Source organism: Eptatretus burgeri, chromosome 3 (genome assembly GCF_056783735.1).
Source record: "Eptatretus burgeri isolate ZD-2024b chromosome 3, Ebu_testis_v1, whole genome shotgun sequence".
Lineage (NCBI taxonomy): Eukaryota > Metazoa > Chordata > Myxini > Myxiniformes > Myxinidae > Eptatretus > Eptatretus burgeri.
Genome location: NC_140963.1, coordinates 99,822,144 through 99,837,755, shown reverse-complemented (window position 1 = coordinate 99,837,755; position 15,612 = coordinate 99,822,144). Strand labels below are relative to the sequence as shown.

At 44.9% G+C, this 15,612-nt stretch overlaps 1 protein-coding gene across 10 annotated transcripts in view; it reads left to right on the top strand.

Annotated features, from left to right (window-relative positions):
- LOC147030532 (inactive dipeptidyl peptidase 10-like) overlaps positions 1-15,612 on the top strand; it is a 780,352-nt gene that overhangs the window by 680,561 nt on the left and 84,179 nt on the right. For all 10 annotated transcript variants that reach the window (XR_015056434.1, XR_015056435.1, XM_085874668.1 and 7 more), the window contains one exon: positions 10,784-10,902. Coding sequence is in view for 8 of the 10 variants with exons in the window: in XM_085874668.1 (XP_085730794.1) it covers positions 10,784-10,902 (119 nt within the window). In the remaining 2 variants the exon portion in view is untranslated. The remainder of the gene's footprint in view (positions 1-10,783; positions 10,903-15,612) is intronic.

Genomic DNA, 15,612 nt, shown 5'->3' with positions numbered 1-15,612 from the left:
GCAGTGCGCTCGAGCAGATGCGTCGTTGAGTTACGTTAAGGTATAATATAATTGCGTGGAGAAATGGAGATTTTTGTTTCGGTCGACGTTACGATTTTTGATGGTTTGGCACAGAATCATCGTAGAAACTTCTGATTTGCGTCGCTACCTTCTCGAGAGACAGCTTTTATTAGACAAGGTCAGAGGTCAAGTTGACGATTTCATAAGTACCAGTCTATGACTGCTTGTTTGTTTGTTTGTTTGTTTGTTTGTAGGCACGATAACTCGAGAACGGAAGAAGCTACCAATATCAAATTACACCACATGATTCAGAAGGATGGTGGCGAGTGCTGATTAGATTTTGGTCAAAATCGGTCAAAGGTCAAAGTCACAGTGAGGTCAAACATAATTCCGTAAATTCATGTGAAGAAATGGAGTATTTTTCCTTCGCTCGACGTTACGAGTTCGTTTTAACTTCGATTTTAATTTTGTCTTCGGTTTTTGCGATCGCTTAGGACGCTTAAAACTCGGTTGTCGAAATTCTGGTAAAAATTGGATGTTTTGGAGACGTTTTAAGATTGTATAAAAAATATTTCACTCGACGCGTCACGGGTCGTCCCATGATGCAGTGCGCTCGAGCAGACGCGTCGTTGAGTTATGTTAAGGTATAATTGCGTGAAGAAATGAAGATTTTTGCTTCAGTCGACGTTACGATTTTTGATGGTTTGATACAGAATCATCGTAGAAACTTCTGGTTTGCGTCGCTACCTTCTCTCGAGACAGCTTTTATTAGACAAGGTCAGAGGTCAAGTTGACTATTTCGTAAGTACCAGTTTATGACTGCTTGTTTGTTTGTTTGTCTGTTGGGTTGTCGCTGGACTTCCCTTATTCTCAGGTTTTCCGTCTGTCTGTCTGTCTGTCTGTTTGTTTGTATGTAATGGACAGCTCTGGAGGCCAGAGGAGTCAACCGATTTTGATGAAACTTGACTGGTCGGTTCATACCAGGATCTAGTTGTATGCTTTTGAGCACAGTTGCTATGGACGCTACCGTTACCTAGCAACTGGACTTTGAAATTTTTGAAAATATCCAAAAAAAAAGTTTCGAAAATCAAAAATCGGCTTCCGCACTTTTATGTGCACTATAATCAACCTCTTTGTCAAAAATTTTCAGCCCGATCCGTCAAAAACTGTATGACTGGTATGCAATTATATTACTATATGCTTTCACCCCAACGTTCATGTTGAGATTCCCTAACGTAGGGTTAGGGAATCGAACACAAATGATGAATGGACAGTTACTCGTTATGTTCCAATATGGAACAATGAATGGCAAAAATGCCATCTGATGTGTTCTCTTATCTACATATTTCAAATTCGCCTTAGTCGAGCGACCACCCATGTCGCCTACCAGCTTGTTAGATTTCGTAAGTACATTGATGACTTCCGTCATCTGTTTGTGTGTTTGTTTGTGTGTGTTTGTTTGGTTGTAGGCACGATAACTCGAGAACAGAAGAAGCTACCAATGTCAAATTACACCACGTGATTCAGGAGGGTGATGGCTAGTGCTGATTAGATTTTGGTCAAAATCGGTCATAGGTCAAGGTCACAGTGAGGTCAAACATTCGTTTTTGATGGTTTGGTACAGAATCATCGTAGAAACTTCTGGTTTGCGTCGCTACCTTCTCGCGAGACAGCTTTTATTAGACAAGGTCAGACGTCAAGTTGACGATTTCGTAAGTACCAGTCTATGACTGCTTGTTTGTGTGTTTGTGTGTTTGTTTGTTTGTAGGCACGATAACTCGAGAACAGAAGAAGCTACCAATGTCAAATTACACCACGTGATTCAGGAGGGTGATGGCGAGTGTTGATTATATTTTGGTCAAAATCGGTCAAAGGTCAAGGTCACAGTGAGGTCAAACATCCAAAACATTTGATTTTTGATGGTTTTGTACAGAATCATCGTAGAAACTTCTGGTTTGCATCACTACCTTCTCTAGAGACAGCTTTTATTAGACAAGGTGAGAGGTCAAGTTGACGATTTCGTAAGTACCAGTCTATTACTGCTTGTTTGTTACTTACGAAATCTCAAGATTTCGTAGGTATATTGATGCCTTCCGTTTCTGTTTGTTTGTTTGTTTGTAGGCATGATAACTCGAGAACGGAAGAAGCTACCAATGTCAAATTGCACCACGTGATTCAGGACGGTGATGGCTAGTGCTGATTAGATTTTGGTCAAAATCGGTCAAAGGTCAAGGTCACAGCAAGGTCAAATATTCGATTTTTGATGGTTTGGTGCAGATAACTCGAGAACGGAAGAAGCTACCAATGTCAAATTACACCACGTGATTCAGGAGGGGGGTGGCGATCGCTAATTAGATTTTGGTCAAAATCGGTCAAAGGTCAAGGTCACAGTGAGGTCAAACATCCAAAACATTCGATTTTTGATGGTTTGGTACAGAATCATCTTCGAAACTTCTGGTTTGCTTCACTACGTTCTCTCGAGACAGCTTTTATTAGACAAGGTCAGTGGTCAACTTGACGATTTCGTAAGTACCAGTCTATGACTGCTTGTTTGTTTGTTTGTTTGTAGGCACAATAACTCGAGAACGGAAGAAGCTACCAATGTCAAATTACACCACGTGATTCAGGAGGGTGATGGCTCGTGCTGATTAGATTTTGGTCAAAATCGGTCAAAGGTCAAGGTCACAGTGAGGTCAAATATTCGATTTTTGATGGTTTGGTACAGATAACTCGAGAACGGAAGAAGCTACCAATGTCAAATTACACCACGTGATTCAGGAGGGTGATGGCTAGTGCTGATTAGATTTTGGTCAAAATCGGTCAACGGTCAAGATCACAGTGATGTCAAACATTCGATTTTTGATGGTTTGGAACAGATTCATCGTAGAAACTTCTGGTTTGCGTCGCTACCTTCTCCAGAGACAGCTTTTATTAGACAAGGTCAGAGGTCAAGTTGACGATTTTGTAAGTACCAGTCTATGACTGCTTGTTTGTTTGTTTGTTTGTTTGTAGGCACGATAACTCGAGAACGGAAGAAGCTACCAATGTCAAATTACACCACATGATTCAGGAGGGTGATGGCTAGCGCTAATTAGATTTTGGTCAACATCTGTCAAAGTTCAAGGTCACAGTGAGGTCAAACATCAAAAAAAAATTATAACTCGCGAACGGAAGAAGCTACCAATGTCAAATTACACCACCTGATTCAGGAGGGTGATGGCTAGTGCTGATTATATTTGGGTCAAAATCGTTCAAAGGTCAAGGTCACAGTGAGGTCAAACATTCGATTTTTGATGGTTTGGTACAGAATCATCGTAGAAACTTCTGGTTTGCGTTGCTACCTTCTCTCGACACAGCTTTTATTAGACAAGGTCAGAGGTCAAGTTGACGATTTCGTAAGTACCAGTCTATGACTGCTTGTTTGTTTGTTTGTGTGCAGGATATCTCAAAAAGTTTTGGAAGGATCCGGATGAAATTTTGTGGACATGTTGGATGTGTGACAGCGACAAACTGATGAGATTTTGGTGAAGATTCAGATCCGGATCCGGCTATTAGAATTTTTCAAGTGATTCTTCATTGAGAGACAGAGCCAAAATGATATATAGCACGATATCTGAAAAAGTTGGGGACGGATTCAGACAAAACTTGGTGCACATGTTGGATGTGTGACATGGAAGAATTGATTCGATTTTGGTGAAGATCTGAATCTGGATCTGGATACGAAAATTATTTAAGTTTTTGAAGTGATTCTTCACCATTGAGAGACAGGGCCAAAACGATAGAGTACTGTATAGCGCGACATTTCAAAAATGTATTGGGCCCAATATGTTGTCATGGATCAGGCATTACGTGGCGGAGGTATGCACTCTTCTGAGTGGACTTCTAGTTTCATCTGGTATCCTCCTGGAGACTACAGTGTAGTTATTGGTCTTTCATTTGACAATAGTAGTGTATGTATTGAATAGTATCAGAATGGGAATGACAACAAGAGCAAGTTTAATCTCAAACTAACACCTGTTCGGTTGAATGATCTGATAACCACTGCATAGCAGGTACCGAGGTACGATGTCATTTATTGGGATGATAACAAGCAGGGGTTAATGACATGACTGTCATGATTACACAGTCCCTGCTTCTTATTCACTGTTCATAAAATATGTCTAGTATGTCCATTGACATCCCAATGTCCGCAAGACCACATATATTACAATACTATTAGCTCTATGTATGATATGGCAGTACCTGCACATATGTCTGAAACGGTACGTAGAAAGTTACTGACTTATTACTAAAGTGGTGGCGATCATGGCCGATACTAAATAGAAATGTGAAAAACAAAAACGCTGTTTACCCTCAGTTTATTGCACTTTTCCACAGCTGTTCTGTCCTTTTTCTTCTTCTCATGGGATTAAAATAACCTCTAATCTTCATGGGGATTGCATCGGCTTTCAATCGTTTTAATTTACTCATCCCAAGCTGGGAATAAAAGCTGCTGTCGTAGGAATCATCTTCAAAATGTGTGATGCAAGTGACACTAGAAGCTGTTGGGCCACCTCTGGTCAGTTCTACCTTGGCTGTCCATATTTTCCTTTCAGCTGGAGCTTGAGGGAATAGATGCACCCTCACACCATCTGGTTGTATTGCTACAACCAGCAACAATACATCTCGATGGTATTCTTAGTATTTTACAGAGTTCAGAGCGGATGTAGGCCTGTTTGTGGTGAGGATGTTGAGGTCGTGGAGAGATTCACTTTCCTTGGCAGTGATATTCATGTCTCTGCTGGCTGTGAGTCAGAGGTCAATAGACGTCTGGGTCGGGCCTGGGGAGTCATGGATTCTCTGGATAATGGGATGTGGCGCTGCCGGTCCTGTGCAGGAGGACGAAAGTCCGAGTCTTCAGGTCCTTGGTGCTTCCAGTCTTGCTTTATGGATGTGAGACTTGGACTCTGACCAGGGATCTGAGATGGAGACTTAATTCCTTTGGTACCAGGTCTCTTCGGAAAATCCTTGGCAATCGCTGGTTGGACTTTGTGTCCAACGAGTGGTTGCTGAGAGAGACTCAAATGAGATTTGTTACCTGCATAGTCCATGAGCACCATCTGCGGCTGTATGGACATGTGGCTCGTTTTCTTGACGCTGATCCTGCTCACCAGATTCTCTCAGCGAGGGAGTCTCATGAGTGGAAGAGGCCAATGGGCCGACCACATGCCTCGCGGTTGCAGCAGATGAATCGGCATCTCAAGGAGATGGGGATGGGCCAGGCATCTGCCTGGGGGATGGCTAGACGGAGGCCCCTTTAGTACTGGCGGAAAGTGGGCGCAGCGACGTGCTGCTCTGGCGCATGCTCCCATACCTGACCTGACCTGAAGGCCACAAGTAAATGCAAGTCCCACAGCAAAACTATCCTCTTATGACATCAGAGTCACGTGATATTGTTGTGGGGCCGAGTTTCGGTGGCGAGCACGACCGCAAGATGGAGCAGTAGAGTCGGCTCCACTGAACACCCAGAATTTATAGGTCGTCACCCCGTATAACTCCGGAGCCGACGGGTGCCTTATTGGACCGAAGATCACCAATAGGTCGACCGCGTGAGATAGGGTCGATTTCCAATTTCAATTTACCTAAATACCCACGTCGTCCAAACTACCGGGGAAATTCACCCTCGGCAGGATCTGCGCGATCCAGGCCGTTTCCGAGCCGTACCCCGAGCGGGGAGTACCAGATTCCTGCCGGGCCGATTGCACGATTACGGCAACAATGAAGCCTCCTAGTTCCCGTTTGCAGCATGGCAAACCAATGAAAGAAACACAGAAACGAGCTGATACATTTAACAAAATGGATAGTTATTTACAATAGGCGGGGAGGGGAACACAGAAGGGCAGAGTTATCACGACTAATAAAGAAATGCAGTCAATGTACAAGCAAAAGCACTTATACAGTTGCTACTTAAAGACGGGCCCACACACAGACACACACACACACACACACACACACACACACACACACACACACACACACACACACACACACACACACACAGAGAAATGGACCCATTGGGTCTTTATTGAAGGCCTCCTGCTCGAGGACAGTTGAGCTAGAGACCAGAGCCTGTGCTTGGACCTGCCCACCTCGTGTGGTCTTCAACGATCCGGCTCGGCGGGACTCGAACCCGCAACACGATGCTGCTCCAAGCACCAGGTACCGCACTCTCCAACCGGCCACACACCAATCGACCCAGGCCAAGGAGAAGATCAGAGGCGACGATGATCCGTTTTCCTCCGGGGTGAGCAAATCACCATCTGAGGCGCTCTCCACCCTCATTGGATGGGGCATAGTGGGAAAAACGCTCTCTGTGGCCATCTCAACCCCCATTGGCCGGCGTGCCATGGGAAAGTCACTCTCTGTGGCAATCTCAATCGCATTGGCCGGGGTGCCGTGGGAAATCGCTCTCTGTGCCGTGATTGGACAAGGGGCACGCCCCTGCCTTCCTGGGCAGAGTCCCGGTCTGAGGCGATGGAAATCTCCACCCATGTACGTGGCCGAACGCACGTGGGCAATGGCGTCGGTGTGTGAAGGAGGTTTGTTGTAAACGACACTCCGCGGTGCACACATGTAATTCCCGTTAGACTCAGGTAGGGGGCCCGAACTAGAAACACACACTTACCAATACAACTGTTCTATCAGGACCTGAATGTTGAGTGCAGTAAGCTTCCAAATTGGTAACAATATGATGTAATCAAATCGCCTTTTTGTGGGGGTGGGGTGCAATCAGTGTAAAAGTGGACATGGCCGCACTGCTGATTCCACACGTGATAAAGCTGAATGTCTAAACTCGGTGTTTGCAGCTAAATCTTGTGTCCTAAACCCATCACTATCTCTACCCACTTTACCCAGTCGCACCCAACTGTCCCTGGACTCTGTGTCCTTTTCTCCTAACAAGGTGGAGAGCTTGCTTTCAAACCTCGAGTCAGATTCTGCAACCGGTCCAGACGGCATCAGCCCACGTGTCCTCAAAGCCTGCTCTTCTGCTCTTGCTCACCCTCTCTCTGTTCTATTCACCCTCTCATTTGCCCAAGGTCATCTGCCATCTGCTTGGAAATCTGCTAACATCACTGCCCTGCATAAAAAGGTGCAAAAACAGATCCCTATAACTACAGACCAATCAGCCTTCTCCCAATCATCAGCAAGGTGATGGAATCCATCATCGCTTCAGATATGAAATCCTTCCTCTTCTCCAATGGCTTGATTTCCAATCATCAATTTGGTTTCAGACCAGGTCACTCTACCCTGGATATGCTGCTTCTGCTCTCCCATCAATGGATGGAGGTCCTCAATGCCAGACAGGAAATCCGAGCCGTATCCCTGGACATATCACGTGCTTTTGACACAGTCTGGCACCCTGCCCTACTCACCAAACTCTCTTCCCATGGTATTCAAGGCCATCTCCACTCATGGCTCGCAGACTTCCTCTCCTGTCGCAGTCAACGTGTGGCCCTAAATGGAGTTCTTTCATCCCCTCTTCCTGTGCAGGCTGGAGTTCCTCAAGGTAGCGTTCTGGGCCCTGTTCTTTTTCTGGTTTTCATCAATGATCTCTCGGACTCTCTGGAAAATCCTCTATTTCTCTTTGCCGACGACTCCACCCTCTGCCGTACCATCTGTCATCCCTCAGACCGGCAAGCAGCAGCTTCTTCGCTCACTGCAGATCTGGATAAAATCACAAACTGGTCCAACACGTGGAACATGTCTTTCAATCCAGACAAATCTCACACTCTCACTATATCTCTTCGAAAGGACCGTTTACAAAACCCCCCCATCCACTTTCTCAACAATCCTCTGGAAGAAGTCTTTTCTTTCAAGCTTCTAGGTCTCACTATCTGCCATGACCTTTCCTGGGAAAGTCACATTTCCAACCTCGCCTCAAAAGCCAGTCGCCGACTGGGAATCCTCCGTCGTGCTAAGTCCTTCTTCGGCCCTCTTGAGCTCCTGACCACTTACAAAGCTTTTGTCCGTAGCCTGATGGAGTACTGCTCTCCCCTCTGGGCTGGTGCTCCTGCCTCCCACCTTTCTCGGCTTAACGCTGTCGAAACCAGGGCATTTAAGATCATCGGCATCTCCCGCAATGAAGCTGTGTCTTTGGGCCTCTCACTCAATCACCGCAGGTTGGTCGGTGGTCTTTCTGTCTTCTACCAACTCCTCTCCAGCCTTGCCCCCCCTGCTCTCTCTGCGATTTGTCCCAACCACATTTCCACAGGGCGCTCAAGGTCCGCCAACAACCCCCTTCTGGTAAAACTACCAAAATCACGAATCACTGCTCATCTTCACTCTTTCAATCCTCTTTTTTCCCGCCTTTGGAATAAACTTCCTCACTCTATTCTTTCGCATTCTTCCCTCCAGGCTTTCAAAACAGCTGTTCACCACCACCTCTTATCTTCCCCCATCCAAATCCTCGATCTTTTCTACCCCCGATAATCCACCCAAGCCCACTTCCTTCATTTCTCCTGCTTTCCTTCCTGAAAGTCCCTGAAATGTCCATCTTCTCTTCGCCATGTTCCCCGTCCCATCCCCATCCCTCTCCCTTCCACAGTTCACCTAATGTGTCTGTTCCCCACTGTTTTGTCCCTTCCACTCCCGCCCCTCTTGTCTCATGCCTCCTTGCTGTGAGTTGTGTGTTTGCTCTCATACGAGCCTCGACCAAGGTATACAAAAAAAAAAAAAAAAAAAAAAGCACACCAAAAAAACATTTATTATCCTCCTTCCAAAATATTTATTCAAGAAACGAACAGCGATTAAATGTTAAGTGAAGCCAAACCAATTAATTAAACACAACATGATTTTCTGCGTCTGTGGACCTCCAAGATAAAACTTCACAATCGCAGTATAATTTGAGTTGTGTTTGATTGTGTGTGTAATTGATTGTTTGTGTGGGTTTGATTGATTTATTGTTTGTGTGTGCATATGAGTCCATTTGTATGTGGGTTTGTTTGTGTTTTTGTTTGTGTGTGTCTGTGAGTGTGTTTGATTGTTTTTGCTTGATTGTTTGTGCTTGATTGTGACTTACGAAATCTAAAGATTTCGTAAGTATATTGATGACCTCCGTCATCTGTTTGTGTGTTTGTTTGTAGGCACGATAACTCGAGCACGGAAGAAGCTACCAATGTCAAATTACACGACGTGTTTCAGGAGGGTGATGGCTAGCGCTGATTAGATTTTGGTCAAAATTAGTCAAAGGTCAAGGTCACAGTGAGGTGAAATATTCGATTTTTGATGGTTTGGTACAGAATCATCGTAGAAACTTCTGGTTTGCGTCGCTACCTTCTCTCGACACAGCTTTTATTAGACAAGGGTCAGAGGTCAAGTTGACGATTTCGTAAGTACCAGTCTATGACTGCTTGTTTGTTTGTTTGTTTGTGAGTGTTTGATTTTTTTCCTCTGCCACCGAAGGTGAAGGAGGTAATGTTTTCACCCCTGTTTGTGTGTTTGTTTGTTTGTTTGTTTTTGTACAGGATATCTCAAAAAGTTGTGGACAGGTTCGGTGTGTGACAAGGACGAACTGATTAGGTTTTGGTGAAGATCTGCATCCGGATCCGGATCCGGCTACTAGAATTTATTTAGTGATTCTTCACCATTGAGAGATCGGACCAAAAATTATATATAGCACGATGTCTCAAAAAGAGGTGGACGGATTCGGATGAAACTTGGTGGACATGATGTTGGGTGTGTGATCATGAAGAATTGCTTCAATTTTGGTGAAGATATGAACGCGGATCTGGATGCGAGAATTCTTTAATTCTTAAAGTGATTCTTCACCATTGAGAGAGAGGGCCAAAAACGATATAGTACTGTATAGCATGACATTTCAAAAATGTGTTGGGTCCGATATGTTCTCGTGGATCAGGTAATGTGTGGCGGATGTATGCGCTCTACCGAGTTCCCTTCTAGTTTATGTGTATGTTTGTGGGTTTTTTTGTGTGTTTGTTTGTGAGTGTCTTTGATTGTTTATGTGTGTATGTTTGTTTGGGTGTGTGTGTGTGTGACTGTGCTTTTTTTGTGTCTTTGTTTGATTGTTTGTTTGACCAATATGCACTCCTGAACAGCTGGGCAGAATTAGTTGAATACTGGAGGTTGTACTCTGATGTGAATGGGAAGGCATTTGACAGTAACATAAAATCATAGTCCCAGGGATAATTGTGGGTGGGGAACTCCATTTCTCTCTGTGTCAATATGTATGTCATAGTGCTGCTCCCCGTTGGAATAGGTATTACAAGTCAATGTAAAATACATCAATTCAGGGGGAATTAACCTATCCATAATCTGTTCATAAAGTTGTCACTTTCAAGGCAGTGTCATCAATCCAGAAAATGTGTGTGTGTGTGTGTGTGTGTGTGTGTGTGTGTGTGTGTGTGTGTGTGTGTGTGTGTGTGTGTGTGTGTGTGTGTGTGTGTGTGTGTGTTTTATGAAGTGAAGTGATTAAGTTTCCAAGGAATAAAATCAATGTTTTTATTATACTGTTCATCGTCGAGAGGTTTGTGCTGTCCTAGTCTTTCTTAGTCAGGTGTCTCTCTGATCAAAATCAACAACAGCATCAACATTAACAACATCAAGATCAACAACAGCAGAGAAACAGGAGGCAAGATTTGGGAATGTCACAATGACTTACCTACTGTACATTTTTTGAAAGTGACCATAACATATTGAAAATATAAATACAGTACCTGTGTGCATAGTGTATAAGTGGTAGATATTGGTGTTTTATCAGTTAACAACGCTGCATTTACGGTTGCAGTGTTCACACAACTGGCAGCTACCAACGCCATTGCTTGTCATGTGGCCTCCTTCCAAACTGCTCCTTCTTCTCAGCCGTAGCCAGTCCGAGCGGCCGACATGTTATCCTGCACTGTCTCGGTAAGATTGGAACACTTCTGTAAATCAACGTGTACTCCTACAAATTTTTTTCCAACTGTATTTCCTTTGCTTGTAATACATGTAAAACATTAATTTATTGCCCACTCAGCAAAATACAACAGGGAAATATAAGTTCATTCAATACAACTGGACAACAAACAAATTGCATGCATTTCGAAACTCTGGGTATTCACAAATTTGTGTGTATCTCCAAGGAAAAAATTCTCACATGAGAAAATTAGATCCTGTTAACCTTTCATTTACCAAAACCAATAAGTGTGTGTGTGTGTGTGTGTGTGTGTGTGTGTGTGTGTGTGTGTGTGTGTGTGTGTGTGTGTGTGTGTGTGTGTGTGTGTGTGTGTGTGTGTGTGTGTGTGTCCATGACTCAAAACCATGAAACCGAGCTGACTGAAACTTTGCATGCACACTTAGAAAACTTCAAGGGAGTGCAAGAGTGAAAATTAGGTGTTTGGGTTAATTAGAGCACCCCTTTTGAAGATAATTAACAGCCATATTTAATTATATCCTTTGTCAGGTTCATCTTCAGCCAGTTTGCTCTCGATGGGGTCCAAAGGCGCATACACGGTAACTGCGCTGGGGTTTAATTCTCCATATTGTTTAGCCTGCTCAACAATGCATCGACTTGGAACTGACCACAATATCTTAATGGTAGATTTTTTTTTTCACTTTCCTCACTTACATCATCGAATGCCTCATCATCAAACTTAAAAATCGCTGGATATATTACTTTTTTTTGTATACACTGTCGAGGCTCATGTGAGAGCTAACACACAGAACATACAAGGGGGGCAGGAGACAAGAGGGGTGGGAAAGGGAACGAAAAAACAGTGGGGAACAGAGACGTGAGGAGATCTGTGGAAGGGAGAAGGATGGGGGGGGGGAGGTGTTACACAGAGTAAACAAGATGGGCACTACAGGGACTGTCAGGTAGGAAAGCAGGCAATTTGAAGGAGGTGGGTTTGGGGTGGATTAGTGGGGGTAGAAAATATTGTGGTTTTGGATGAGGGAAGATAAGAGATGGTGGTGAACAGCTGTTTTGAAAACTTGAAGGGAAAAGTGGGATTGAAGAGTGTGTGGGAGTTTGTTCCAAAGACAGGAAAAAGAGGATTGAAAGAGTGAAGGTGAGCAGTGATTCATGATTTTAGTAGTTTGACTAGAATTGGGTTGAGCACCCTGCGGAAATATGGGGGAAGGCGGGGAGAGGGGTGGACATATCTCAGACAGAGCAGAGCGGCGAGGCCGGAGAGTAGATGGTTGAAGACAGAAAGACCACTGACTTGCCTGTGTTGAGAGAGTGAGAGACCCAAAGACTCATCGTCATCGCGGGAGATGCCAATGACCCTAAATGCCTTGGTTTCCACAGCGTGAAGCCAAGAAAGGTGAGAGGTGGGAGCACCAGCCCCGAGGGGAGCGCAGTACTCCATCAGACTGTGGATGAAAGCTTTCTGTGTGGTCCGGAGCTCAAGTGTACCAAGGAAGGACTTTGCACGATAGAGGATGCCCAGTTGGCGACTGGCTTTGGAGGCGAGCTTGGAAATATGGCTTTCCCAGGAAATGTCATGGGAGATAGTGAGACTAGAAGCTTGAATGTGAAAGGACTTCTTCAAGAGGATTATTGAGAAATTTGATGGGGAGGGGGTGGGGGGAGGTGGGTTTGCAGATGGTCCTTTCAGAGAGACAGAGTGTAAGATTTGTCAGGGTTAAAAGTCATGTTTCACGTTTTGGACCAGCTTGTAATTTTATCCAAATCTGCAGAAAATGAAGAGGCTACTGCTTGCCGATATGATGGATGACAGATTGTATGGCAGAGGGTCACGTCATCAGCAAAGGGATGAAGAGGATTTTCCAGAGAGACAGAGAGATCATTGATGAAAACCAGAAAAAGAACAGGGCCCAGAACACTGCCTTGAGGAACTCCAGCCTGAACAGGAAGAGGGGATGAGAGAATTCCATTAAGAGCCATACATTGGCTGCAGCAGGAGAGGAAGTCTGTGAGCCATGAGTGGAGATGTCCTTAGATTCCATAGGAAGAGAGTTTGTTGAGCAGGGCAGGGTGCCAGACCATATCGAAGACAGGCAAAATGGCTCTGATTTCATGTCTGGCATTGTGGATCTCTATCCATTGTTGGGAGAACAGAAGCAGCATATCCTGGTTGGAGTGACCTGGTTTGAATCCAAGTTGAAGATCGGACATCAAGCCATTGGAGAAGAGGAATGATTTAATGTCTGAAGCGATGATGGATTCCATAACCTTGCTGATGATTGGGAGAAGGCTGATTGGTCTGTCGTTGCAGGGATCTGTTTTTGCACCTTTTTTGCAGGGAAGTGATGTTTGCTGATTTCCAAGCCGATTTCCAAGAAAAGAGAGAGGGTGAGAAAGAACATCAGAGCAGGTTTTTAGGACATGTGGGCTGCTGCTGTCTGGACCAGTTGCAGAATCTGAGTTGAGGTTTGACAGCAAGCTCTCCACCTTTTCAGGAGAAAAGGACATGGAGTCCAGGAACAGCTGGGTGCACCTGGGTAAAGTGGGTACAGATGTGGGTAAAGCGATGTGTTTGGGACACAAGATTTTGAAGCTAACACGGAGTTTAGGCATTCAGTCTTTTCACATGCAGTGTCAGCAATGCGGCCTTTTGAGGTAAGGGAGGGGATGGAGTAGGAAATCACACGAGAAACAGGCATAACTAGACACCACCAGGATTTGGAGGAGGGAGAAAGGTTTAAGAGTTCAGACAAGATTAGAAAGATGTTTTTTTCTGGCTCTCCTGAGGGTAGACACACACACACACACACACACACACACACACACACACACACACACACACACACACACACACACACACACACACACACACACACACACACACACACACACACTTCTTCTGAGCTTTGTGGACGGAACTGAGATTGCCTTCAGTTGGATTTGCCTTCCATGAGGCAAAGCCAAGTTGTTTCAGGACAACTGCCTCACCACAAGCTTCAGTGTTCCATGTGCAGCAGGAAGGGTATGACAACTGAAGACGAGATGGGATAAATCTGTGCATGAGAGAGCATGTTTCTTTGAAAGAATTCCTAGGATGAGTTGATGTCAGAGAAAGTAGAGATGGGAGACCAGTCGAGAAGTTTGATGGCTGCGGGAAGTCCCTGCCAGTCGGCCTGAGTGAAATTCCAGACTCTACGGCGCTGAGATGGTTCTGTAATAACAGCCAGAGAGATGTCTACTTTGGAAAGCATGTGGTCAGATGAACCGATTGGAGCAGAGGAAGAACAGAAGATATTTTCAGGTTAATTGGTCAAAATCAGACCAAGAAGAGAAGGAGTACCATTGGTTGAGATCCAGGTCAGGAAGTTGACAGATTGTGTCAGTCCCAATGAGTCACATAAGTCTTTTGCTGAAGTGCCATTGCAGGTGAGAGCGGTGCTCAAACCCAGCCAACTGGCATGACGACAACTGAAGTCAACACATATGACGGAGAGAGTTGGGATGAGAGGATAGAAGTTGGTCCATGTTTTCTGAGAGCGAGATGTAAATGGAGTCATCACTGTTTGGTAGATGGTTCAACACACATATAATCATGAGGTTGGAGTGGAGGGAAGCCAAGGACCTGAAGACTTGGACTTTTGTTTTCCAGCTCAGGTACCGGCAGCACCACACCCCATGATCCAGTGAATCCACGACTCCCCAGACCTGATCCAGACGTCTATTGACTTCTGTTTGACAGCCAGTTATTACTGCCAAGGTAAGTGAATCTCTCTGTGACCTCAACCTCGTCACAAACAGGTACAGACAAGATTGTAGCATCCAAGATGTTTATTGAAAGCCGGGATCTTAGTTTTGACCCAGGAAACCCGTAATCCCAGTGGGTCAGACTTCTCTTTCAGCATCTTTAGGGTCCCCAAACGGATATCTAGAGTCTCTGCAAATATTGACTGCATCATCTGCGAAATCAAGGTCAGAGATCTTCATATTCTCAAACAATGTACCACAGCTTGATCTCTCTGACATTCTCCCCAGAATACAGTCCATAAAAGTGCTGAAAGGTGTTTGGGCCAGCACACACCCTGACAAACTCCAGTAACAGCTAGAAATAAGTTATAGATGTTATCACCACATCTCACAGCACTCTCAGTGCCAGAGTATAGTTCGGACATCAGATTGGTCACTTTTGGTGGCACCCCAAGAGGACCAAGAAGCCTCCAAGGGACTCTGGATTCACTGAATCAAACATGTTACAGAGATCAACATAGGTTGCAAGCATCCTCTGCCAAAACTCTCATCTGCATTCGGCGAGGACCCGCAAAGCAAGGATAGGGTCAATCATTGACCCCCTTTGTGTAAAGCTTGACTGCTCTGGACACTGGTGCTCAAGCAGACTGTGGTGAACCCTCTCAATAATTATCCGAGCAAAGACCTTGCCATTCAGCCTGGCTCTGCGACTCTGGTCAATGGTATCCAGTGTCCCTTGAGAGACAAAATTCTTTATCACCCTACGGTGAGTTCCAAGACCTCCAGCTGCAACATAAAGGATGGTGGTCTTGAAGGTACTCCACAACCTTTCATGATTCCTCAAAGCACCCAGACCCCCCAAATCCCCAGTCAGCCTGTTCGCAAACTCCTCAGCTCCCCTCTCATCTTTGAGCTTGCCAACATCCAGCCTCGGCTGGGATGGTACCATTTTCCCGGATTTT